Consider the following 27,626-nt stretch of genomic DNA (forward strand, 5'->3'; position numbering starts at 1 on the left):
CCTAAAGGCAAAATTAGCTGTATTGAAAAAGAAGAAGAAGAGGAAAAAAAATGAAAGAGCTTTAAATAAATGTAGGGCTAGGCAGAGGCAGTCAACCATGGCTTGCAATTGCAAACTGTAAAGTGTAAATTGTAATACATATTTGGTCGCAGACCCAAGACCACTTGCCCTCTTTGCTTTGCGGCTTCTTTTCGGTTGGTTTGTATTTCTAAGCACTCTTTAATTTTATACATGAAAATTTGTACTACCTGCCAGCTTATTGATTGATTAGAAGATGCCCTTTTAAGTTGATTTATGTGTCTCTTATTGTTATTATATTTATAATTAGGGGGGTGAGTGAGTCATGTTTACTCGGTTCTCTAACTCAACTCTACTCAAGTTCAAGTTGAATTCGAATTACTCGAATATTTTAATGAGTCGAGTTCAAGTTCAATAATAGTACTCGAATCGAATTTCGAGTCTAATCGACTTTTTAATTCTATTATTTTATATTATATATGCCATATAATATATATATATATATATATTATGTGTATGTTAAATATATATATTTAGATATGTATTTAATATTAATTTATAACCGAATCGAGCTCAAATTGTATACACTCGTAATTGAGTTGAGTTTGAGTTTAACAATTATAAGATCAATCAAATTCGAATTTGAGTTGAACTTCACATTTAAAATTTTCAAGTCAAATTAAGTTCGAATATTTTATTGTCAACCAGGTGAGTTGGGTAGAGTTCAATTAAAAAAAAAGGTACAAGGACACGCTAAAAATAATTCTACATTTGAGTTTAACAATTATGAGATCAATCAAGTTCGAGTTCGAGTTCGAGTTGAACATCGCACTTAAATTTTCAAGTCAAATTGAGTTTGAATATTTTATTGTCAACCAGGTGAGTTGGGTAGAGTTCAATTAAAAAAAATGTACAAGGACACGCTAAAAATAATTCTGCGCTTGAGGTGCATACTGCTTGATTTTTGCAAATTAGGGGGTACATTGAAAATAACTCTAATTTTTAGGGGGGAAAGTGAAATTAACCCCTTGAAGGGTGGGTGGATTTTAAAATAATACACCTTTTAAGCAATCGGATCTCATGATATGCTCGCCACCCAAGACGCATGCCATCGACAATCCCCCACTTTTCTTTTCCATTTTCAATTTTAAAGTAAAGAAAAAGCTAGGGTTTCAAAAAAGAGAAGCATGCAAGGAACTGCTACCCATGCATGCACAATATTCACATGCACATGCTCATAATTTGGAATGCAAAGGGGTCTTTGGGTTCTTCAACGTTTAACCTCATCAACACTGCTGCAGATGATCAGATGGACCAAAATTTTAAGAAAATTGTAGAGAGAGAGAGTGGTTATCCAAGTTGGCACTGATGATTGAACCTATAATGCACTGTCAGAATTACTGAGAAGTGATGATGAAAATTTCATCATGAAATTGGACGGGCAAGGAGCAATGGGCTTGATCATTAGATTTTCAGGTCAAAGGGAATGCTGAGAGCCACAGAGCAGTCATGTTCTAAAAAAATCTACTCTCTGTAGTGCCAATTATGCTATGTCAGGTAATATGTCAATGTACTGTTGGAGCCTCTGTGATAAAAATTAATATGGATGATGAGCTTTAGTTTGAAGCCATTGGGGTGATTTCAACTCTTAGTGGACCTTGCTATTGGGACTGGACCCAAATGAAGAATTAGCCCATATTCAACCAAAATTTTCAAAAAAAAAAAAAAAAACGGTTCACATAATTGGAAATTTAAAATGTGAGGGGAGGTGGGTGCTGCGTTCTGCTCACTGTTGACAAAATGTGATGAGAGCAGCAAAGGAAATTTACATAAGATGTATAAATACTCTACAGACTTTACGGTTCATTGATCTACCTATGATCTACAACCACTCTGCATTCAAAAAACATGCCTGTCCAAAATAGCACCAGCTTGCTTGCATCAGTTAATGGGGAGTAACTTGGGACTCTCCCCATCTCAAATCACGATGAACAATTAGCATACGTTGTTGTCTCGATCCTTAAGCTCCGAGATTAGCCAAAATAAGCGCCTTTGCCGTCATGATCTATAAATCTCTGGTCCCAAAAAAGCTCTACTGGCATGGGGTTTTGTGTTCTTTTTTGGCAAAGAAGCAATACAAGATGAGATCGACAAAAAGAAAAAACAAGAAACCATCACATTAGCAAGAGCAAACCAATCTCAACATAAAAATAAGGCTGAAGTACCTGAAACAACACCATTTAGGATTGTGAAGCAGCATCATGATGTAGTTCGACTTAGCTTTACAGCCTCCTTCAGTATTTGACTGACAGAAGCCTTTATCTCGTCAGGCACTATTAGCTGTGAAGGTGTTGATTCCAAAGCGTATGGAGTGATTACCCTCATTACAACAGCCAAATTCAAATTATTGGTGTCGCCTTTCCATACGCTCTGATTCACATACTTGCATGACTCCTTCAACACGCATTTTCTACAGACCTAGAGGTGAGCACATGTCACACACAAAATATAAAAATAAATATTCTTCTTCTTTAGCTTCAATGACAAAGAGCGCGCAAGGAAAAAGGAACACTTCCATGAGAAAAACAAGGAACAATTTCAACAAGAAACTTGGCTTACAGTGTCTTCCTGAATCCTGAAAAAATTACGCAATCTCTTAGCAGAGAAAACCCTCTTCTTATCCAAAGAAGGGCAACCAAAGAGGGCTATCTTTTTCAAATCGCTTCCTGACAACCATCTGTGAATCTATAATTAAGTTTACAATGTCCAAAGGCCACCAGAAAACTGAAATATAAAAAAAAGAAAGCAACGGGAAACGGCACCAACATGTAAAACCAAACAAGAGAACTTTCATCTTCATACAAAAATGTGCCTATCTAGTGACTAGTCATACGCGCAATCATAAATGCAGAGTCCGAGATGCTGAATGTTGGTAAACTGAACAACACTGTTTAGGTAAGTTACTCCAAAAGCCATTTTCATTATCTGCAAATACTGCATGAGACACACCATACTGCAAAAACTATATTTATAATTATGTACGATTGTCAATTGAACAGGACCAAATCAGGAAGGTCGTGACCTGGTAAGCATATGATGCCACTTGCATTAACTACACTAAATAAAATGGCATCATAGTCCATGAGGCTGCAAGTGTACATTGCCTCACCGTTGTTTGCCAAAAGGCTATTTTCACAAATGGAAGCATGACTCCAATCCAAATTGTGCAATCCTACTAATCAAAGTCCATCCTCATATAATATGTGACTTTGATTCCTTCTAAACTAACAAATAAATATACTTCAATGTTCACCAAACCTAGTTTCTATATTGCTTTTTTTCTTCCTTTTCAAACTTGAAAAATCTAACACCTGGTCAACATGTTAAATCAACATACATGCCCACTTCCCTCTGCAGGTTTAGGACAACAATCTTCCAAGATGCATAGGCAAAAAGGATTTTGACAATTACAGATCATATGAAAACCAGTTATCTAACTCTAATGTTTTCTACAATGATAATTACTTAAGAGGAACAATTTTAAAATAAAAATAAAGTGTGCTTCAAATGCATCGCTGCAAGGGAACAAATCGATTAAATGAAATACTCGAGCAATGTACTTTATCAAGCAACATATTAATCCTGCATTTTATACATTCTATAAGCTTTTTTATGTTTTCTGGCTGAACTTCAATAATTCTATATTTTCAATTCGATCATATGAGACAACTGAAATAAACAACACATTAAAACAGGTCAGAATTACAAACTTCCTTTCTGGAACTGCACCTCAGCTTGTCTGGATGGAGTTATTAAATTCTACCTACATGCCTACTACCAGTTCAGGCCATAACAATCTTCCAAGATTCATATGCAAGAAGCTTTTGACAATTACAGGACATATAATTACCAGATATCTGACTATATTGTTCTTTACAATGATGTTACTCAATTTCTGAAAAAAAAAATAAAAGAAAGTAAGTGTGATTCAAATCTATTGCTGCATGGAATAAATCAAACTAATGAAATATATTCAACCAATGATCTTTGTCAAGCAATATATATCAGTCTGAAATTTCTATATGTCCTATAAGTTATTTATTACCATTTGGTGGCTGAACATCCATACTCTCAATTTGGTCATATGAGATGCTGGAAATAAGCAACATAAACACTTCAAAATCACAAACATCCTTCCTGGAACTCCACCACAGTAGCTCAGCTTATCTGCATGGAGCTCAACTACTTTCAGTTGTTTTAATGTCCTAATAAAACCTACCACCTGCAACAGATTGTTCCTTCTAACTGTTACAACTAAACCTCATCCTTTGTGCACACAATAGCAGTGATTCTCCCTTCTTCTGTATTACTGGGGCTACTCTTGGAGATCTCTTATAATGACACTGCTATTTTTTCCTACTATTGTCATTTATGATTTATCTCAGCTACAAATTTGAGTTTGCTTTTAATTGTGCATTATCCCAAGGTCATAATTCATCAGAAAAGCATCACCGCTTGCACTTGACTACCAATACAAATCTCAACTGCCTAATTAATTAGCAGTTTCAGGAAAATATTTCCACAAATCTCCCTCAAATAAATTTGTGCTGACACAATAATTTATTAACTTTGTATTGACCAACTTGAAGGAATACAAGAAAAGGAAGAAGAAATGAACATAGAGATGGGTAAAGAAAAATCAAAGCAGCAAGAGAGTTATGTTGTTGTGACTGTCCAGGGAAAAATGATGTTGGAAATTATGTTCACAATTATAATTTTCGGCTTTCAGCAATAAATTTTGGAAAAACCATATCTAAATGAAGTTCAGATTTCATACACAACTGAAGCAGAATAGTTAGTATGTCGGTTCCTAGCTGATGTAGAGTGGTAAAATGCTGCTACCCCCATACTGTAATCTAATGGAAATCAAAACCTTAAATTATATACTTTATGCTTTTAAAATCCTAGTGTCCTATGGATTAACAAAATAAAATTTGCCACACCAGACTCGGAGAGGTACAGGATCATTTTTGCTTGCTGGGCTGGGGTTCAGGTGATTCTACCTTTTCAAGGTATGATAAGCGCCATGGGGAATTACATATGAAAGAACAATATCAGATTTTTTTTTTTTTTTTAATGATAACTATGCTCGGGAAGTTCATGCATCCTTTAAGCAAATGAAAGGGTGGCCTGGAAGGTAGCTTTTGGCAGGGCAGTTGAGTTGCAGAGAGAGGATTGTGCTAGATGGGAGCCTACCAAAAGAAGCTGCAAGTCTTTTGTCATCAACCACATTTTTTTGGTTCAATGGATGGAAAGAAACAGGACATCTGAGGGTTCAATGCCTCGAAAATAAGTTGCTTTTTTTTTTGGATAGAAAAAGAAGAAACTTTATTAAATAGAAGAGAAAATAGAGCAAAGATCTTCAAAAACCCTCCTTAGAAGAGGAATAAAACAAAAAGAAAGAAAGAACGTCAAAACAGTACAGCCAACCAATCACACCGAAGATCATAAAAAGACAACCCTTAAAGATAAACAGCTGTGAATGCCCACAACAATGTCAAATAGTGAATTCTACCCCAAAGCATGGAACAAGGCATCCTCTTCCCCAAGAAAACACAAGAATTTTTTCTCCAACCAAATACCCTACAAGATAGCAAAAAACACGCACCTCCACAGTGCAGAACCATCTCTACTCCTCCTAAAATCTTTAAAAGAAAAAGTTAACAAGCCCTTCACCAGTTCTGGATAGACCCAACTCTCTTCCAATATTCCAAATAATTTGTCCCAGACCCTCCAAAAAATTGAACAATGAAGAAACAGGTGAGAAGCTGATTCTGAACTTTCAGAACATATAGAACAAACATCATGAGTTAAAGTTGGTAGCCTCTCTTTTGGTTCGATATACTATTTTTGTATAATATGCAGAGAGTTGTAGGCTTCATTGATTTTTTTTAATCTTGCAAATGATTTTGTACATGGTTTGTAGACAATTTTAATGTATGCTGGAACCAAGAAAAAACAAATAAATACAAAAAGTAACACACTAACAAGTAACAAATATTAAAAGCATATTTGATGAAGCATATGACAGTTTAACCTATAACAGAAAGATTAAAACATGTAGATTTTAATATATATGAAATATTTTCTTCAGAAGCCCTAATAATTTGTTACACTTTAAGGGAGAGAGGGAGAGAGAGAGAGTCATGCAGCAACAGCAACAACTACCACCAATAATGATGGCAAAGACTACCAGTGGTGATGATGACAAAAGCAAGCTTCTCTCCTACTTCTTCTTCTTTTCTCTCCTTCTTCTACTTCTTTACTAACCAATATTCAAAATGCACGCGGATTTAAAAAAAAAGAATGTTCTCCAAACAAATACGAGTGCCTCAACATATAAGGCATGTGCTTGTCAAAAGTTTGGTATTTTAGATTAGGCCTGAATGAAGTTCAGTCATGCAGCTCATGCCTCATATCAAGGTGCGCCTCAATTTGCACCTTCTCAAACATTTAGTTTTATACTTTTAAGGATAAAAGACAAGTGACAAGTTATTTGACAAAAAAAAATCTAAATTCCAAGGTTGACCCCCTTTGAATAAAAAACCTTCAAAGCAGGCAGTTTAAGAGGGGAAAGGGGGGGGAGGGGGGGGAACACACACAAACAAAGGCATAGTGACTCATCCAGGAATCAAAATCAGCTTACTCAAAATTCTAATACTCTATCCAAATGTCAATCTCGATTCAAATTGACAAATCTGAGCTCACACTACTTCATTGACTTTTATTTTAACAATCAGTTAGGTTGGAGGGTAGTGAATTATGAATATAAGAGGAGGAAAATGGGTCTATTCTCTCCACTTCTCTTATTTGGTATAAAATCAAGAGAATAAAAAAATAAGTGGAGATATGCGGAAAGGAAACAAAAGGTAAAAAGGATGAGCTTCAAGAGAATGATTAAGACTCTAGCAGAGTGGAACCATGCAGTACTGTGCACAAGATAGATCTTCGAAATAACAACGATCCTTCAAAGAACAAGGCTTTTTAAATAAATCAATTCATTTGATTTAAATCAATTCATTTGAGACCCTAAACATCCACTCTTTTTCGTAGTCAAAGATCAGCCCTTTGTTTTCTGTGTTTTCACATCAAGAATCCTTTGCAAATGAATAGATGTCAGAGGGAGTTCTTAGCTCTTGGAGAGGAACTACTCAACGAAACTAACACCCTTAAACAATTTTCAAAAAATAGTATTGTGGGGGGGGGGGGGGGGGGGGGAGGTTTCCAACCAAAAGAGCTCTTATTAAATACTACATTTCTTAGTCAAATACTAGACTTGGAGCAGAACAGAACAAAACATCAAAAGCCTTGACACCAAATAAACAAAACTCAAGTGCCCGATAGATTAACAATTAGCTCTTTGAATACAAATACAGAGAAAGTGTGTGTGTGCTTGTGTGGAAGATAGAAGCGAGGGAAAAAAATGTTCTCACTTTGCAATTTCTTGGTTGTCCTTCCCAAACCTCTCAGCTGCAAACTTGATAAACTCTCTGCCATAACTATTCTCGAAAAAACCAACATCAAACCTACCCTGCGGCAAAAAGTTTGCATCCTTGAAGTAACCTCCATTGTACAAATGCCTCACAAGCAAAACCATATCCACAGAAAGCTCTTTCACGTTCATTCTATCCTCCCCTTTCAAAGCTTCCAATTCCTCGGGACTTTTATCACAAACCCACTTGTTCGTAAACAATGCGTATAAACTCTTCGATGGCTTCCTCGCCATCTTCGCATCCTTCTTCTTTAAAATCTCTTTGCCCTTCGAATTCTCCTTCAACTTCCGCACCTCCCTCTCCAACTTCCTCAATTTCCCTTTCAATTTCCCACGTTCGCCCTCTTCCATTTCGCTTTCGCTTTCTTCCATTTTCTCCGACAATCCTACAGCCTCTTTGAAAAATAGATCCAGAGGCTTCTTCTCCTTCTCCTTCTTCTTGGTTTTTTCTTCAACGTTTTCCAAATTAGTCGATTCGGGTTCGCTTTCATGGTCAAATTGTGGAGAAATTGGGATGGTTCGATGCAGAAGGGTAGCGGAAAATGATGAAGAATTGTGAGAATGTGAAGGGCTCAGAAGGGTTATGGAAGGAGAGTAGCAGAGGAGGGCTTTACGTACTTGTGCAGAGTTTTGGGGTTTAAGAGAGTGGAAACGGATAGAAGAGAGAACTCTGAAGAGATGCATTTCTGGGAATAAATGGGTTTTGGGTTTGCAGGGGACAAGCGACGCTAGAGAGACGAGAAAGACCGGAGGGCACGACCGGAGAGAAACTTGGAAACGCTGCCGCTGCTGTGTTGGGGTCACCGGGGAGCTGGGCTTTGGGCGTTAGAACGAGCCCAACAAATTATAAAAAATAACACAAGTTTGAATTTAGATTTATATAAACAAAAGGATTTAAATTTATATTATATTTTTTTATAAATTTATATATATTTATATTTAAATTCTAAAATTCATACTTTTAAATATATATTTTTTTAAAATTTTAATCAAAATCATTATTTCTTATTTAAATACGTAAATATGTTATGATAAGTCATTCTTGCTCATTTTAAATTAATTATATTTTATAAAATAATATTTTGAAATTTATAATTGCAAAAACAAGCTCCATTATGAGTCGGTCATAACTCATAAAATGAAATTCATTTCTCATCCTATTAAAAATAAACTATTAATTTGAAATCCGATGCAAAGCATCATTCTACAAAATATAATTATGTGTTAATGAGGTGACATAATGAAAGTTTGATTTATATGAGAGTTTAGTCTGGTATTGTTGTGTATATATATATTTCAAAGTTTGTAAAGTTAGCAAAAATTTAAAATTCGAATGAGTAATATGCAATTTAATAAAACTTAAGGGACGAACTACGTAATTTACCTATTAGACACTTTTGTGAAGCTCATGGTATGTAGCCTCAAATCACAATCAATTTTAACTTCTATAATAATAATAATAATAATAATAATAATAATCTCCAAAGTGTTACTATAAAATTGTAAAGTTTGCTTTCGTGTTATCTTCTTTGATTAAACCCTTGATTTTAAAGGGACGCTCCACTCTTATTTTTAAATCAATTTATATTTCATTGCATCAAAATACCACCAATCTTTGTATTCAATATCAATATAATAACTTTTGTAACCATCTTAATTGAAATTAATGGACTACAACAATGCACAGTGTCCAAAGTTAATCAAATTAAAAATAAATAAAGGGACTTTTGTAATGCAAAAATAACATGATATCAACTAGCGAACCCTAGTTATTTCATAGACTCAATTTGTTTCAAAAAATTTAATGGTAGAATAACGTTGATATAAGTACAATTCTTTGAGTTAGTCCGAAAAACAAAGAATCAAATGCTATTCAAATAACTTCATAAATAAAGACATGAGTTTATTTTGCAAATTACCATTTAGTCTTAATGTTTTGATTTTCGAACTCCACATACACGCAAGCGTTTGTTCGAAGATAACTATTTTAGATGCATCCCGTTCTAATGAATGTGTAAATTTTATCGCTTAATTAGAATAGAAAGAACAAAAGGAGGGAAGAGGAGAGGATAGATGTCAAGTTGTGAAGATAGAAAAATCAAAGTAGGTTTGAAGAATTACTCTTCGATGCAAAATTAAACTCTTTTATGTTTTCAAGTTCTAAGTAAGTCCTCAAGTCCATTTGAATTAAATATTTTGTTTGAGAAAAGAAAATAAAAGGAAATTAAGAAGTAAATTTAGTTTCCATTATATTTTATTTCTATATCGAATACTATTAAAATAAAAATAATAATTTTAATATGCTTCAATTTGTAAAATAAAAAATTTTATTCATTTATTTGGCATAGATATATTTTTATCGCTTCCCCGTATAACCAAACCTGAAAAAATAAATTTATTAATATGTTATTTCCCTTTCTCTAATGTTTTTTAAGTTTCAAATGGAACTCTAAATTTTCATTTTTAATGTTAGGGCAATAGTTTATTTTTGGATTATCGCATGCCAATATATATAAATTATTCATTTATATTTGAAATATCAAAATAAAAATTCTCATTAATATATATTATTAAAAAAATAATTAATTAAAAATTTACAACCAACAAGCTCCTGATTCACAGGTTGATGGGATAAGGATCCGCCCGAACATCACCCAGATTCTTTTATCAAGAACAAAAAGAATCCAAACGACATCAGCAAGCCCTCCTTTCGACGACTAAGATTGCAACAGTTGTAACAATGGGAAAGAATCCTCATTGTTCATTCCTTATCAAGATCATGCTCAAGCTCCGGTAACTGAAACAGAGAGAGAGAGAGAGAGAACCACCGTTCTAGCTCTCCTTCAACGCCTTCTATCATGGTCCGACTATTTTCATATCGTTCTGAGGGCCGTGCGGCGCTAGCTAAAACACTTTTGCTTAACTAGCCAGTCTATCGTTTACCAACATTCATCCATGCAGTACTTCCATTAACATTCATTCAGATAGTAGCCGAAATAATAATCAATTAATGAAAGCCGTGACAAGTAAGCAGTAAATATTGAAGCAAATGTAATTCATCAACAAATCCTCCGCTGACATGGTGTACTTAGCGAGGGAGGCAAGTAGGCTAAGCATGTTGACAATTGCTAATGAGTTTTACAATGATTGATGAACACTCACCTTCCCCTAAAGATGTTTTTATGTAATTATCATTATTACACTTGGAAACATCAAAGTAATCGAGGAGTTATACTGCCTTGTGTGACTTACAAAGACTCTATTAGTAGAAAATAAGTGTATTTACACGACAAACCTATCATAAGCACAGCACACGAGATAAGCGGTAGGCAAACATAATGTCTGAATAAGCTTAGTGTTAGGGTGTGACAATGTAATGGGGAAAATGGGGGAGTGAGATATTGCTATAATTGTATTCTTCAGGGATTTAGAATGAATATATGAATATCTGTGTTATCGCTTGTATGGTGATTCTCTTGTGGATGAATAATACAAATAGTTCTTTTCATTGTGGTGTTCTGTTGCCTTGGATTATGATGTCTCTGATTGTTATAGTCTTATTCGGTGTATAAGAATATATTGTTCATGTGAAATCCTATTGTTCCTTGTTTTCCTTGAGTATTGAGACTCACCTGGTGCTCGTGCTTGCAGGCTTGAACGTGTGAGAGTTGGCTGACTTGTCGAGGGAGAGCTCTCAACGAGTGCCACACGGCCCTTACTTGAGTCCCATTTTGGGGGTCCGTGACAGTTGGTATCAGAGCACAGTGTGTGCGAGCACCATGCGTGGGATTAGGAGAAATAAGTCAGGAAGAGTGAAGCGCATTGAGGCGCTTAAGACAAAACTTGCAACCCTGGAGACAACGTGCGGTGACCTCCAAGGGTTGGTGGCAACATTGATAAAAGAGAAAGGCGGGTCAACAGAGCTTGAGGCCGCCGAAGAAAACCCTAGAGAAAATCTCTATGGGGTATCAAAAGTCGTAGAGAGACTTGAGGAACTTGAAAAATTCATTCCAAGTGTGAAATCCCTGGAGAAACGGCCAAGAGAGCTTGAGGCCTTCCAGAAGAGTATCGAGCAGTTGGAAGCCTTTGAGAGTAGGCTACAACATATTGAGGGCATATTGCCATCTCTTTCGTCCCAACGGGGAGAGCCAATAGAGCTTGAGGCCTCCTTATGGGAGCTAACGGATAATCTTGATTTCCTTACAGAAGATGTTAAAGTGTCCATTACTGCTTTGAAGGGAGATTTGAAGGAGATGGGCAATGTCCAAAGTGCGGTGGTCCAAGTCCAGAGGGATTTACAAGAGATCACTGCGAAAGTGAATGCAGTGGGACAGTTAGCCCGATGGCCAGTTGCACATCCAAATGAGAGTTCTATATGGAAGGTACCGGAACCTAAAAGTTTTGGGGGTACACGAGATGCAAAGGAGCTAGACAATTTCTTCTTTGATATGGAACACTACTTCACATGCTCCCGAGTGGATTTAGAAGTGGACCGTGTCAATATGGCAACGGTATACCTGGTTGGGGATGCAAAATTGTGGTGGAGAACTAAATGGAATGATATTCAGCACAATAGATGTGTCATTAATACATGGGAGGGGTTGAAACAGGCGTTGAAGGCCCAATTCTATCCAGAAAATGTGGAGTATATAGCAAAGTGCAAAGTAATGGAATTGCAACAAACGGGCTCGTTAAGGAGTTATGTAAGGGAATACCAAGCCTTGATGTTGGACATTGTAGACATGACTGAATCGGATAAACTGATTCATTTTCTTCGGGGTTTGAAGACGTGGCCAAGAAATGAAATACGTCGGCAAGGTGCTGGTGATCTCTCTTCTGCCCTCGCTGCTGCTGAACGGTTGGATGATTTTTCAGATACTTCTGGGAAGCGAAATTTCCCTACATCCGCCAATAATGATTCCCGTCCCAACAAAGTGTACAAGCCCACAAATGGGGGAAGGGATAAGGAGACAAATAGTTCTTGGAAAGATAAAAGAGCGCCCATGAATAGGGAGTGGAGGGGCGGACGAACAGGGGGTGGAGAGCGTCGACCGATCTCTTGTTTTCTTTGTAGTGGACCACATCGAGTGGCGAAGTGCCCTGATCGTAAGGCTTTGAATGCTATGAAGGCCCTTCGAGGGGAAACCGAAACCTCGACAGTAATTCCAGAAGAACAACCAAATATGGTGGGAGCTTTGAGATTTTTGGGGGCATTAGAGCGTCAAGTAATTAACAACAAGTCTCAGGAGAAGGGACTAATGTATGTGGATTTACTTTTGAATGGAAAGAAAATCAGGGCCATGATTGATACAGGGGCCACCCATAATTTCATTGCTGATTCTGAAGCTCAACGGTTAGAATTGCGAGTAGATAAAGATGTGGGCAAGATAAAAGCAGTGAATTCTCCAGCATTAACCACGGTGGGGGTGGTACCTAAAGTGGCATGCCAAATGGGATCATGGTCTGGAACAGTTGATTTCACTGTGGCACCCCTTGACGACTTTGATGTGGTATTGGGGATGGATTTTCTTAAAGTGACACGCTCAATGCCGATCCCAACTGCGGATTGTCTTGTGATAATGGGAAGTGCACCTTGTGCGGTCCCCGCAGTTTACAACAGTTTCGATGAGAGGAAGTTGCTTTCAGCCCTCCAATTCAAAAAGGGAGTAAAAAGGGGAGAATCTTCTTTCGTGGTTCTACCAATAGTCTCAGAAGATGCAGAAGTAGGGGAATATCCACTTGAGATTAAGGAAGTTTTAGAAGAGTTCAAGGAGGTGATCCCGGAACAACTACCCAGGGTTTTACCACCTCGACGACAGATTGACCACGAAATTGAACTTTTGCCAGGAGTAAAGCCGCCAGCACGTGCCCCTTATCGAATGGCGCCGCCTGAGTTAGCTGAACTTAGAAGGTAACTGAATGATCTTATTGCAGCAGGGTTCATCCGGCCTTCAAAAGCACCTTTTGGGGCCCCAGTGTTATTTCAGAAGAAACAAGATGGTAGTTTGCGCTTGTGTATAGATTATCGGGCTCTTAATAAGGTGACCGTGCGCAACAAGTATCCTATTCCACTGATTGCTGATATTTTTGACCAGTTAAGTACAGCTAGATATTTTACGAAACTGGACTTGAGGTCGGGATATCATCAAGTGCGCATTGTTGAGGGAGATGAACCGAAGACCACTTGTGTCACACGGTATGGAGCATTTGAATTCCTTGTCATGCCTTTTGGGCTAACAAATGCACCCGCTACCTTTTGTTCTCTAATGAATCAGGTTTTTTGGGACTACCTTGATCAATTTGTGGTTGTTTACCTTGATGACATACTGGTTTTCAGCGCATCCTTAGAAGAACATAAAGATCATCTTCGAAAGGTTTTTCAAAAACTCAAAGAAAATCAGTTATATGTAAAAGGGGAGAAGTGTGCTTTCGCTCAAAAGCGTATTAAATTCTTGGGGCATATCATTGAGGAGGGCCAGATTCGGATGGATTCAGCTAAAGTAAAAACTATCAAGGAGTGGCGAGCACCTACATCCGTTAGAGAACTGCGATCTTTCTTGGGTCTAGCCAACTACTACCGAAAGTTTATAGAGGGGTACTCTAGAAGAGTTGTATTGTTAACGAATTTATTGAGGAAGGGGGTACCATGGGAGTGGTCAGAAGAGTGCCAATCAGCATTTGTTGAATTAAAGGAAAAGATTGTAGGAGATCCTGTGCTAATCTTTCCTGATGTGACAAAACCGTTTGAAGTACAAGTAGATGCCTCAGACTTTGCATTAGGGGGAGTTCTCTTGCAGGAAGGGCATCCAGTTGCTTTTGAAAGTAGAAAATTGTCGGGTGCCGAATGGAACTACACAGCACAAGAAAAGGAGCTTCTCGCAGTGGTACACTGTCTTCGGGTGTGGAGGCACTATCTCTTGGGGTCCAAATTTGTGGTAAAAACCGATAATGTAGCAGTTACTCATTTTTTGTCACAACCTGGACTAACGTCAAAACAAGCCCGTTGGCAGGAGAAGCTAGCTGAATTTGATTTTGCTTTTGAATATAAAGTGGGGAAGACGAATGAAGTGGCTGACGCTTTAAGTAGAAAAACTGAATTGGCAGCATTGAAAATCATCAGTCATCTATCAACTAGTAGGGTGGCGCTACCTTTGAAGAATCTTATCAAGGAACATTTAAGTACAGACCAGCAGGCGCAGTCACTAAGCAAACTAATAGACGAAGGGAAGACACGACAATTCTGGGTAGAAGATGGACTGATAATGACTAAAGGCAGGAGAGTCTATGTGCCTAAGGCTGGAAACTTGAGGAAAACCTTACTGAAAGAGTGTCATGATACGTTGTGGGCTGGTCATCCGGGATGGCGAAGAACTCATGCTTTGATTACACAGCGGTACTATTGGCCAAATATGCAAGATGATGTGATGAGTTATACTAAAACGTGCTTGATCTGTTAACAAGACAAGGTAGAAAGAAAGAAGACCTCAGGTTTATTGGAGCCATTGCTAGTTCCTGCTAGGCCATGGGAGAGTGTCTCTTTGGATTTCATTTCCTCGTTACCAAAAGTAGAGGAGTTTGACACAATTTTGGTGGTGATTGACCGGTTCTCAAAGTATGCAACTTTCGTACCAGTCTCGAAGCCGTGTTTAGCAGAGAAGACAGCTCAGTTATTCTTCAAGCATGTGGTGAAATATTGGGGTGTTCCAGAAAGCTTAATTAGTGATAGGGATGTTAGATTCACTGGGGGATTTCGGGGTGAACTCTTTCGCTTGATGGGTTCAAACCTTAATCTTTCCACCAGCTATCACCCACAGACAGATGGTCAAACTGAACGTTTTAATGGGATGCTGGAAGAATACTTGTGACATTTTGTCACTCCAATCAGAAGAATTGGGTTACTTTACTAGACACGGCACAATTCTGTTTTAACTCTATGAAATCTTCTGCAACTAATAAAAGCCCTTTTGAGATTGTGACAGGTCAACAACCGACTCTTCCACACACTCTGGATGGTCCATACAAAGGAAATTGCCCAAAAGCCTACCAATTCACGAAAAATTGGTTGCAAAACATCGAAGTCACCCGAGCTCAGCTAGAAAAGCATCCAAGCGCATGAAGAAATGGGCTGACAAAGGGAGACGACCACAACAATTTGAAGCGGGAGATCTGGTTCTTGTAAAAGTGCTGCCGGAGACATTTCGCTTTCTTCGTGGCAAGGATAAAAGGCTGTTACGTCGTTACGAAGGTCCAATCAGAGTAATCGAAAAGGTGGGACATGCATCTTATCGGCTTGAGCAACCCGAGTGGATGAAAAGCCACAGACGTCCAGTTCATCCCGTGTTTCATGTAAGCAATTTAAAGCCATTCCACACAGATGAAGCAGATCCGCACCGACAAAAATTAAGGAGATCAACAATTTCCAGAAGGCATCCTGTCACCAAAGAAGTCCAGGAGATCATTGTAGACAGAGTCGTCAATCTAGACGGTCGTCAACAACAACAATTTCTGGTTCAGTGGTTAGGACTGGGGGAAGAAGAGAATAGTTGGGAAACAACAGACAACCTTCAGCATGCTATACAGAAGATTGAAGATTTCAGAAATTCGTAGTCAACGACATCTACATCGACATCAGAAGAGTGAGAAAGCCGTCTACAACACATCGACGAGGACGTCGATAAATTGAGTGGGGGAGGATGTTAGGGTGTGACAATGTAATAGGGAAAATGGGGGAGTGAGATATTGCTATAATTGTATTCTTCAGGGATTTAGAATGAATATATGAATATCTGTGTTATCGCTTGTATGGTGATTCTCTTGTGGATGAATAATACAAGTAGTTCTTTTCATTGTGGTGTTCTGTTGCCTTGGATTATGATGTCTCTGATTGTTATAGTCTTATTCGGTGTATAAGAATATATTGTTCATGTGAAATCCTATTGTTCCTTGTTTTCCTTGAGTATTGAGACTCACCTGGTGCTCGTGCTTGCAGGCTTGAACGTGTGAGAGTTGGCTGACTTGTCGAGGGAGAGCTCTCAACGAGTGCCACACGGCCCTTACTTGAGTCCCATTTTGGGGTCCGTGACACTTAGCTGGTGACATCTTCCATGCTTCTCACTAGCGTGCTTCCTCGCTGTCTATCTCTCTGGCCAAACCCTAGCCCTTCCTCCTCTCAATCCTCAATTCTCCTGAATGCATTCCCGTCTGCTCTCTAGTTCCACCTCCGCCGCCGCCGCCGCCGCCGCCTCCGCCTCTGCCTCCGCCGCTGCCACGACCGGCACCGCCGCCACCGCTTCCACCTCCGCCGGGATGGCCGCTGTTGCTACCGATTCGTCTCGCTTCTTGGAAATCTTGAACTACCTATGGATTCCGCTGTTGATTTCGCTGTCCAAGGAGCTCAATTCGGCGAAGGCTCAGACGACGATTCTTTTGCCGAGCGTGACCGAGCGTCCGCAATCGCGGAGCTGCCCAGCACTGGACCCCAATCTGAATTATCGGCCGGTTATTGGAATAGTGAGCCACCCCGGCGACGGCGCCTCCGGGAGGTTGAACAATGCGTCGAACGCTTCGTATATCGCTGCATCGTATGTGAAGTTTGTGGAGTCGGCTGGTGCTCGTGTCATTCCACTTATTTATAACGAGCCTATGGAGATTATCAATAACGTATACGGTTTTTTCTCTTCTTTTCTCTTCCCATAAAATTTAGCCAAAATGCGCGCCTTTTACTTTTGCTTTTTGTTTACTTAACAATGTATTTTGTTTGCTTGATTTCCGGAGTGTGATAGGGAAAAGAAAGAGAACTTTAAATCCGACATTTGTTTATATGTCATAGTAATTTTTGAAAATTTATGATTTATGTGAGTCGTAGATTTCTACTGATTTCTTTCGCTACATATACCAGAAACGAATTCCAGGACACTGACTCTTACTTTCTTGGATCAGCATAACATAATGAAATGACCTATTAAATGGTATAATTAAATTAACGCGATGCAATTAACAATTTAAGGGTCATCCCTTAGTGTGATTTTCCTGAAGTTACTTGCGTAGGCATCATTTTTCAGAGGAGACTTCTTTTTTTTTTTTGAAAATTTTTGGTAACGAGGGACTCCTGCCACCGACGAGCCCACTTGGACCCCCCTGGTGCGGCACCAAACCCTGCCTATGCCGACAGTGCTCTCCATTGGCGTAGGTTATAAATCGAGGATATGCACTCAACTGGCAGGGTTCGATCCCCAGATGTACCTCTCTTTCAAGGCTATCTGGCATCTGATCCTTACCACCTGAGCTTGTGCCGGAGGGCTCAGAGGATACTTTTATTCTTATGTCTTTTGGTTGCTCTGTTTCCTACTTTCATTTCACGTTTTCAAAACTGCTGCCTTGTATCATTTGAATTTAGCACCAGATTAGCTTGCATCTTTTGCTTTAGCCTGTATGTGTCATGGTGTGTGCAGGCAACTACGTAACTTTCTTTTTGCTGGTTAGGTAAAAAAGGTCATGAAACATTTCAATTTATCTGTCAAATAGTATCTCTTTCCCCCCTCCCCTCCCTCCCCTCTCTGGGATATTATGCCACCTCTTTTCATTCAGGGTTTTGGATTTCTCTGTCTCAATATCTAACAAGGGAGATATGGTGTTGGTAATGCATATCCATGGCGGTGGTTGCTAAAACTGAATTGATTAGGTAGTGGCTTGGATTGATTATACATATATATATATATATATATATATATAAAATCAGTAAAGGAAGATTTTAAAGAAATTTATTAGAAGGGCATCAAGGGGATGCCAACCTAGAGAACACAAATTCAACTGCCCTTTAGGATGTCATGGAAATCTAAAATTACATTGTGTATAATCCCACTGTGCCAGCTGAAAACCGTAGTAATTCACCGCTCTTTACTAATCTGAAGCAGTGTAATTGAGATTTTAAGCACTCTCCCATTCCTTTCTTTCCAAGCACACATAAAATTGCAAGAGAGTTGAGAGACAATGCCTGCCTCTTCTCCTTGGTTGCCCGAATCCCTTTCCAAGCCTAGAAGTTCCCCTTCCCTCAGAGCTGGTAGTGTCCTACCTCTGTTTGATCAAGGTCAGAGCTATATTAAAAAGGTTCTTGGTCCTGGGGCAGTGAAGGATATGCTCAGCTGATTCAGCCATGCATAGAAAACACGTGTTGACCATGGGGTTAGCCCCCTTTTTAGCAGGTTGTATAGGGTTAATATCTTTCCATGTGTTGCCTCCCGGGCACAAAAAGCAACCTTTGTAGGGGCTGCTATCTTCCAAATGTGAGTCCATGGGGGTGGTTTGATTCTGGTGGTGAGAGTTTCTTGTAGAAGAATCTGATTGTCAAGACCCCGTTTTTTCTGAGGTCTACTTTGGTTGATTGGTAATGTTTTGGTGTCGGAAGTTGTAGAGATTATTGTAAAAGTCACCGAGATGGTGGAGTTCCCAATCTGCTATGTTTCTAAAAAAGGGAATGTTCTAGAATATCCCCTACTTTGATATTTGAAGGTGATGACTAATGAGTGCTTCCTTATTGCAGGCCAAGTTGTAGATGGCATGAAATAAAACAATTAGAGCCTCTCGCCCACACCACACATCATACCAAAAGTAAATGTTATCCCCATTCCCCACTTGAAATCTATTATAAAGGAAGAAGTCATCCCAGTTTTCTTGATGAATTTCCTCATCCCTATGCTATATGGTCCTTTACCAGGCTAAGTGGTCCATTTATTGTACTATCACCCAAATTCAGAAGCAATGATTCCTTGCCAAAGGTGGTCTTTCTTTTATGAACCTCCACAATCATTTCCAAAGAAGGCTTTACTGAAAGTATGGACTTTAGCCCCAAACCTAAAAAAAAGATAGGTTGTTTAACCATTACCGATATGACAAGGTGGAATTTGAAATCCGCGCCCATGATCCCATAGAAACCTCCTTTGAATTTGTTCAAGCCTCTTGAGAATTTGAATTCCGCGCCCATGATCCCATTGAAACGTCCTTTGATTTCCTTTAAGTCTCTTAGCAATTGAAGCCTGTGGAGGAAGGAGAGACATGAAATAGATGGGAATGTTTGTCAAGATGCTTATAATAAGAGTGAGTCTGCCACCTTTAGACAAGAAGTTCCTATTCCATCTTGCCAATCTTTTTTCGAACTTCTCCCACACTCCTCAATCTTTGAATTTGGTTCCAAGAGAGAGCCCAAGATAATTGATGGGAAAAGTTTCCATCTTGCATTCTAGAAGGCCAGCAAGGAAGGCCCTCTTGTGCTGTCGCCGTGGAATAAGCTCACTCTTTCCTAGATTTACTTTCAAGCCGAAGAAGACGTCAAGCCTTGCCAAAATGTATTGCAGATTAAGAATTTGGAGGGGGTCACCTTCACAAAAATTGATGGTATCATCCATGAACAAAAGATGCGACACTTCCATGGACCTTACATTCTTGCCCACTCTGAGGCCCTCCTTCAGCTGCTTTCTTCAGCATGAGGCTGAACTCCTTCATCACCATGATGAACAAGAAGGAAGGAAGACAAGGGCTCCCCTTGTCTCAAACCTCTAGAAGAGTGATAGAAATTATATGGACAGCCATTTATGAGCACTAAGAGGCTTGGAGTATTGATATATCAAGCAATATAACTGCACCAACACTCCCCCAAAGCCCATTTTTCTTAGGAGGTACAAAAGAATGTTCCAGTTGACGTGGTCAAAGGCTTTCTCCATGTTAAGCTTGCAAACTGCACCACTTTTTCCTTTCTTCCGATAGAAATCCACAACTTCATTAGTCATAAGGGCAGTGTCCATGATCTGTCTTCCAGCTGTAATGGCATGCTGTTATTGCCCAATGACTTCCAGAATGACACTTTTGATCCTCGTAGTGAGAATTCTGGCAAGTATCTCATAAATGCTTCCAACCAAGCTTATTGGATGAAAATCCTTAATGTTGACGGCCCCCATTTTCTTTGGAATCAAGGTTAAAAAGGTGGCATTAATGTTGCTCACAAATCTACCTGATCTAAAGAATTCCGCAAATATGTTGATACTGCCTTGCTTGAGAACTCCCCAGTTTGACTGAAAAAAAGACGAAGGGAAACCATCTGGGCCGGGCACTTGGTCCCCATTGCAACTATCTAGTTAAAAAATGGCGCAAAATTTTGGGTTCTAGACTTCTACTATTGTATTTCTCCCTTGATGCTCTGATCTTAGCATAGCCATTTTAATTTATCGTGAACTATGTTGACCTCCATAACTTAATAGGATTCCACATGTTGGGAAATATTGGAAAATGGGCATTTTTGGAAATTTTATTTCACTTCCAGTAGGTGGTATATTCGCAAAGATAGCCTAGTTGTCGTGAACATCAGTTTTGCATTAGGCGTGTAACTATGTATTGATATAACAAAAAATATGTTCAGGCCATTAATCTCACATTACTATTGACATTGGAATTTTCCCCACATTTTTATAATAGACATAAATTTATATTTTCATGAGAATGGCAAATAATAAAACTCTTATAGAGATGGCTTTTGCTCCCCCTATTGGCCATTAAAACTGTGAATATAAATTTATATGCATTGAAGCTGCTATCTGTCTGTAGAGGCTTCTGCAGCCTGCTACAGTTCTGTGGCGTACTTGAAAGCATCAAAAGTTTTTTTTTTTTCTCTCTACTTGAACTGTATTGATTCAAAAGTTGTAGAAACCAACATTTGAACTAGATTGTTTTACTGATTCTTTTCAAAATTCTTGGTTGTGGAAGATCAAGCCATTGCACATGCTGTCAGTTGCATGTGGAGGTAGATGAACATTGAGCAACACCCATTAGGGTAAAAACAATATTGAATTTTAGGATAATTTAATATACAGAAGACAAATGTGAGCAACAACAATTGAACTCTCGACCTCCTCACAAACATAGCCTTTCCTACCATGTTAAACTATGACCCAAAATTTTAAGCTATGAAATTGGGTTTTGGAGTTAATACATTTGAACTAGATAAATTTGTTCACTTAAGCCAGCTATTAAAGTTTGTAATTGTATGGCTATATAGCTTCCATTAGACCTGCTATCTTCGGTCACTGGGCCACTTTTTTAAAAAAAAAAATATTTTTTTTGATACATAAAAGGGAAAAAAGCTGAGGGCACCAAAGGGGTGTGACTAACTATAGAAATGTAGGGATTTATGAGGAAAGAAAACCAACAAAATCCATGAAAGCCTGAACATCCACAGCATGCTGTCCTCTGAAACAAGTATTCAAAATCCCAAGCTTCCTATCTCACACATTTGAAAGTGAAGTTTCCTTTGCATCAAAGGCTCTTCTATTCTTTCCCTCCATTCTAACCCAATAAAAAAATGCTACAGGAATCAAAGCAGATTCTCTTTATCCCTGAGTGTGAACATTTGTCCTAGTCCACAGCTTTCCAACGGTTGATCTTGTGGCTGCCCTTGAGACACCTACCATTGAGGCATTGACAAAATAAGCTCCCAAAATTTATGGTCCATGCACAACTAATTAGCAAGGAATGAACTGTTGGCCACTCTTTTTTCAAGAAAGCTTCTGTTTACAAAATCATCCCTCTTCTTTGAAGGCTGTCTATAGTCAATATTCTTTCTAAGAAGATGCCGAAGCCAAAGAGCAACATTTTTTGGGGCACAACTCTTCCAAAGAGCCTTCCGGGGAAAGATCTGTCTATCTTCCTCCATGAATCCCTTGCATAATAGTCCAAAAAAGGACCTGAACCCAAACAAACAACATCCTCTGGATTTCCTCATCACATCCTCCCTCTGCAATATCAATGCCATGCCATACAGACAGTCTGATAATTTGGAGAAAATCTCCAACTTCCAGTCTTGAGAATTTCTCTCATAGGACACATACAATGCATACCCTTCATTTAAAACTGTCAAACAGGAACTAATCAAGAACATCTGTCTAGCCAACTGAAAAGTGAGAAACCTATTGTGATATTGGCATTTTACTGGGATTTACCACACCAATTAGCTAAGGAGAAAAAGGAAAGATTCCCGTAGATTCCCATTGCCTACGTCAAAACTCGTAGGAATAGAAGATCTATTCCAACCTTTTGTTGTTTAAAAATATAATTTTGTGTCTAATTGTAACCGAGCAAGACAACTGTGATCCTCTATTTGTTTTGGGAAAAGCTGCTAAATTGCATTGGAGTGGGTTAATTTTGCAAAGTTTTCATTCTAAATCATAATATTGCTAAGACTATCACCTTCTGTTGCTATAATATCTCTCAGTCAAACTGATGGGAGGGGAAGTAAGTGATAAAAAATTTAAATCTCAGGGGAAGTCAATGCTATTAGTTGGAAGCAATTGCAATTTACCATACTACCCGTGAACATGGTCTTAAATTTCCATGAAATTGTTAAAATTTCCAATTTCCGTCACCCTCGAAATCGAAATGGCAATTGATCTCCGTCTTGCATAATTTATGTCGAAATCTCAACGAATCATCCAAAATTTATCAAAATCTCAAAATTTTAGCGAAACTTGTCGAAATTTTAGCTATACAATGAAATTTCGTCAGAATTCAAATAAGAGATTTAGGAGTGAAGTGAAATTTCTCTCTTTACTTTATTTTATCAAAAAAAAAGATTATTACAAGTGATTTTGAAATTATATGAAAAAATAAACTTACAGTAACATATTATTTAACCATTCATGTCTAAACTATCATTATTTATATAATAAATAATATTTAAATGATTTATGAATTTCATTTGTATTAACCGAATATGTTTAATATACATTATCTTACAAATATGTTTGATGCATATACTACTATTTTAAAACTTTTCCACCTCATAAAAAACATAGATGTATTTAATTTGTAATATATTAGTCCTAAAACTTATATTATTATGTTTGTTAACCATTTATAAAGTTTCACAAAGAATTCCATGCTTTACTACTAATTTCTGTTATTTTTTAAATTGAAATCGAAATTGACATCGAAATCGAAATTTCTGTTCTATTGGAGCTTCGAAATTTGAGTCGAAATCGAAATTTAAGACCTTGCCTGTGAAAGAAGGGTGCATTTCCCCTTAATCTATACCATGTATTAAATTGGAGCATGATTGTTGTTTGTTTAAGATAGCTGGTCTTTATTCAATTTTCATTCATCATATTTGTAGAATCGAAGGTCTCTCTGCCTATAGGGTATTTCTGTGCATCATTTTTGCTTGAATATTGCTGTGGGTTTGTTACTCCCTGTAAACTATTTCTGTAGCTGTGTTTTATTTTGATACTCATATTATCCATCAAATTTATATCTCTCGAAATATGTGTGTGTGTGTTTTTTCAATCAATATCTCCATAATCTATGAATATTATAAACGTATCAACATTGTCATATTAAAAAAAATAAATCAATATTAACATTGAGAATCCAGTATCTATGAAATTAGTCAATATCTCAAATTTTCTTTGTGACATGTCTAATATATAATTTAAACTGTTGGCATCAGGATTCCCCTTGATGTTGTCTTTCCTTTATTATCTGTAGCTGTGATAATTATATGCAGTTATATTGCAGAAGCTCAGTCTGGTCAATGGGGTGCTCTTTACTGGAGGACGGGCTAAAATAGGTCTGTACTATGAGGTTGTTGAGGCAATTTTTAAGGTACTCAACTGTCTTCTGCAACTACCAATTGGATGGCCATTCAAGTTTTGAATTTTTTATTCTATAGCTCTTTATGTAAAATAATAGTTATTGTTGAATGTGGCTTGCACGCTTTGCTCACATATACTGGATAATACACATTTCGTATTATTAGCGGGACTTGTGCTCTAATTCTCTTGAGATGCTGCTTATTTCATGGATAAATTGAATGGCATCAATGGTCCAGCAAGGTCCTTGTTAGTGTCTTCAGTGAAGACTTTCTTCATGTTTAATTTGAGTTTGAGTTTGAGGATGTGTCAAGGGTAAGCAAGAATTAGAAATGGGATAGCCTAAATGCTGATGTTGCTGAGGGCATAAAATTGTGAGGCCTGCTGGTGTATGATATGAAATTTTGCTGTAGCATATACCATATTTTAGAAATAGTTGTGATACTGTTTTGTGAATATCAAATAAACTCGGCTGGTTATCCTGGTTATTGAAAATACTAATTGTTAGATTGCCACTATACCTAAAAGCTTAGGGGCCTGTTTGGTATTATTGCTGTTTTCTGTTTTCTGTTTCTGTTTCTCCACAGTGAAGAAACAAATTATAAAAATGTGTTTGTTTATGTTGTAAGTTTTTTGTTTCTATTGCTGGTTTTCAACTGTTTGCTAAAAAATTGGAAATAAGATTTTATGGTTTTTAGTTGTTTTGGCAACCTGTTGCCTTATTTTAACATCCAGAAATAGTTTTTTGGATTAAATTATTCATTTTATACACTTTTAAATTAAAATCAAAATTAAGTGATCGTATGAATTTAAATATAATTAAAGAGAAATATGCCTAAATTTCAAAAAATAATAATAAAGCCAACTACAAAATGCCTTTACTATTTTTCAATTGTCATGTTCAATAGAATTTTATCGTAAATTAAATTTTGAACGTAGGACAATTGAGTAAAATAATTATAATAAAATTTATTTTTATTATAGTAATTTTTTAATGTATATTATTTGTAATTTTATTATGTTAGTCATAATTTATAATATTATTTGATTTAAATATGAAAATGAGCATTTTTTAATTAAGTTTTTAATTTGTGTTAGTTTTATAAACGTTAACCAAACAGGTTGCTGGTTTTTAGTTTTTAGTTTTTAGTTTCTGTTTCTAGTTTTTGGTTTTCGTTTATGTTTTTTGTTGCTCTAATTTTTGACAGTGATATTATGGGAAGATAAGATAATTCTAACAAATTGATGATAGACACAGGCAACATGGATAGAATTCAGGACCTCCTGGCAGCCGTTGCTCTGATACCAAGTTAGATTACGACTTTACCTAAAAGCTTAAGCTATTAAGTAGTAGGAAAACCATGTATAGCAGGTTTTAACACTAATCTGCAACAAATGCATGAAATTCTACAATATTTTATGGAAAATTGCATTTTTTCTAGTGAAGATCACCAAAACTGCAGTGATAAAGAAGCACAAGACAGCTTTTCCCAAGGAAGAAAGAAATAGAAGTCATTGTTAAGAATGAACTGATCAGCCCTCGAATTTAGGAGCATTTTATTCTACAAATGACAAATGAAGTTTTGTCTTCAAAATTTAAAGTGAGCAAATGCTTGAAGCAAATTCTTCTTCCAGAAATTATTTGGAAGCGTATGTGACAATTTTTGGAAATTTTAAATTTGAAATTAATGTTATTTATTATCTAAGTGAAATAATGTGTTGCATTGTCGATGGGAATTACTCCTTGAGAGAGTATGGGTGAAAAGGGAAAGAAGAAATGAAAAGCCCCTTGCATGTCCCCGTAGAACCATCTGACCACCCTACGGCATTTTTGTTTCTCTAGGAAGTGGTGTGAATATGATGACATGCTTTCCTTGTGCAGATACTCCACAAGCCTAAATCAAGGAGTGAGACTTCTAGGTCTAGAGAGAGGGAAACACCTTGAATATGATATCGATATCATTTTCTCTTGTCCTCTTCCCTACTACACCTTAAATCTAATATCCATTATTCTTCATTTTTTTTTGGATAGGAAAAGAAGATATTTTAAGGAGAACAAGAAGTACAACAAGGAGCATAAGAAATCCTCCTTCGAAGAAAAAGAATAAAGAACAAAAAAATAAAAAATATCTTAAAAATCAAAACAGCACAGCCAGCTAATGTCATCTGTAAATCTGAAAAGACCTCCTCTGAAACATCCTGCTGCAGAAGCCCATGAGGAGGCCAGATACTGAATCTTATCACAAAGCATAATCGAATACCTCCCCTACTACATCTTAACTCTAATGTCCATTATTCTTCATCTTTTTTTTTTTTTGGATATTAAAAGAAGAGATTTTATTAAGGAGAACAAGAAGTACAACAAGGAGCATAAGAAATCCTCAGAAGAAAAAAGAATAAAAAACAAAAAAAATAAATATCTTAAAAATCAAAACAGCACAACCAGCTAATGCTGTCTGTATATCTGAAAAGGCCTCCTCTGAAACATCCTGCTGCAGAAGCCCATTAGGAGGCCAGATATTGAATCCTATCACAAAAGACTTCCTTTTTCCTGTAAATAAATAAATAAATAATCAACATTCCGCTCCAACTAAACCCCCCACAAAACTGCAAAAACCACACAAATCTACAGCGCCAAACCATCTTTGTCCCTCCCAAAACCTGAAAATGATACATCCAAAAAATTCGCCATTAACTCTGAACACTCATCTCTCTCCAAAGACCAAAAAAGATTATTCCACCCCCTCTAGGAAAAGGAGCAATGAAGAAACATGTGAGGAAAATATTCTGAACTTTCAAAACAAAGAGAACTAACATCTGGAGATAAAACCTTAAAAGGCCTTCTACTCTGCATAGTTCGTTTAAGCTCTATTAAGAACAACCAAACAAATGAAAGCCTTAATCTTTAAGGAGACTTTAGCCTTCCAAATTGAAGTATGAAGAGGGAAGGACATGTTCTTATGATGTGGGAAGGACATGTTATTATTGGTTAAATGCTTAGAAGAAGTCATAAAAGACTACTCGCCTGAAGAACCAAGAATCCACAAATGGTTGCCCCTTCTATAGGTAAGAAGACTAGCCTCTCCAACAAACTTAATAAGGAGGTGATCTCCAACGGCCCCAGTCATTAATAGCCCTATGAAAATGGAAGTACCAAGAGAATCGCTTCCCATTTGAAATAAAAATGAAGAAATAAATTCATCGTGCAAAGAGGACGGCCTATACAAATGATGAAAAGATGTGCAAAGTGAAGAGATGAAATGATGTGCAAAGTGAAGAACCCCCCACCGAAATGTCTTCCCAAAACTGAATACGGAGCCCGTTTTCCAGAATAAAATTAGTATAAGGAATGAAATAAGGATATACCTGTGAAATACCCTTCCTAGAACTTTGAAAAGAACATCTCAACCTCAGTTTGCATCCCACCC

At 37.4% G+C, this 27,626-nt stretch overlaps 2 protein-coding genes across 7 annotated transcripts in view; one reads left to right on the forward strand and one right to left on the reverse strand.

The window, feature by feature from the left end:
* Positions 1–1,727: 1,727 nt before the first annotated feature.
* Positions 1,728–8,425, reverse strand: LOC131151124 (uncharacterized). 2 transcript variants are annotated; one of them, XM_058102344.1, is made up of 4 exons: positions 7,512–8,425; positions 2,638–2,755; positions 2,244–2,496; positions 1,728–2,133 (listed from the first exon to the last, which is right to left on the reverse strand). In XM_058102344.1, exons 1-3 carry the CDS (start codon positions 8,252–8,254, stop codon positions 2,278–2,280), a joined length of 1,080 nt encoding a protein of 359 aa, XP_057958327.1. In that variant the 5' UTR covers positions 8,255–8,425; the 3' UTR covers positions 1,728–2,133; positions 2,244–2,277. The 2 variants fall into 2 exon arrangements, with proteins under 2 accessions (XP_057958327.1, XP_057958338.1); XM_058102355.1 differs by lacking the exon at positions 2,638–2,755 and having other exon boundaries at positions 2,244–2,488; positions 7,512–8,413.
* An 8,215-nt stretch (positions 8,426–16,640) lies between these two features.
* The window catches only part of LOC131151142 (gamma-glutamyl hydrolase 2-like), a 57,654-nt gene continuing 46,668 nt past the window's right edge, over positions 16,641–27,626 (forward strand). For 2 of the 5 annotated variants that reach the window (XM_058102388.1, XM_058102404.1), the window contains exons 1-2: positions 16,642–17,230; positions 24,125–24,211. In XM_058102388.1, the coding sequence (XP_057958371.1) occupies positions 16,760–17,230; positions 24,125–24,211 (558 nt within the window). In that variant the 5' untranslated portion in view covers positions 16,642–16,759. Of the gene's footprint in view, positions 17,231–24,124; positions 24,212–27,626 lie in introns of all 5 variants that reach the window. The other 3 variants (XM_058102417.1, XM_058102410.1, XM_058102397.1) reach the window with 2 other exon arrangements.

Source organism: Malania oleifera, chromosome 1, assembly GCF_029873635.1.
Source record: "Malania oleifera isolate guangnan ecotype guangnan chromosome 1, ASM2987363v1, whole genome shotgun sequence".
Classification (NCBI taxonomy): Eukaryota; Viridiplantae; Streptophyta; class Magnoliopsida; order Santalales; family Ximeniaceae; genus Malania; species Malania oleifera.

What these genes read in the sequence shown, in the direction of transcription:
- LOC131151124 (XM_058102344.1), bottom strand. Translation starts at nt 8,254, where the DNA reads ATGCATCTCTTCAGAGTTCTCTCTTCTATCCGTTTCCACTCTCTTAAA. An exon ending in GACAACCAAGAAATTGCAAA is followed by an intron (nt 2,756 to 7,511) that starts GTGAGAACATTT and finishes ATAGATTCACAG; the next exon opens with ATGGTTGTCAGGAAGCGATT. An exon ending in TCAGGATTCAGGAAGACACT is followed by an intron (nt 2,497 to 2,637) that starts GTAAGCCAAGTT and finishes GCTCACCTCTAG; the next exon opens with GTCTGTAGAAAATGCGTGTT.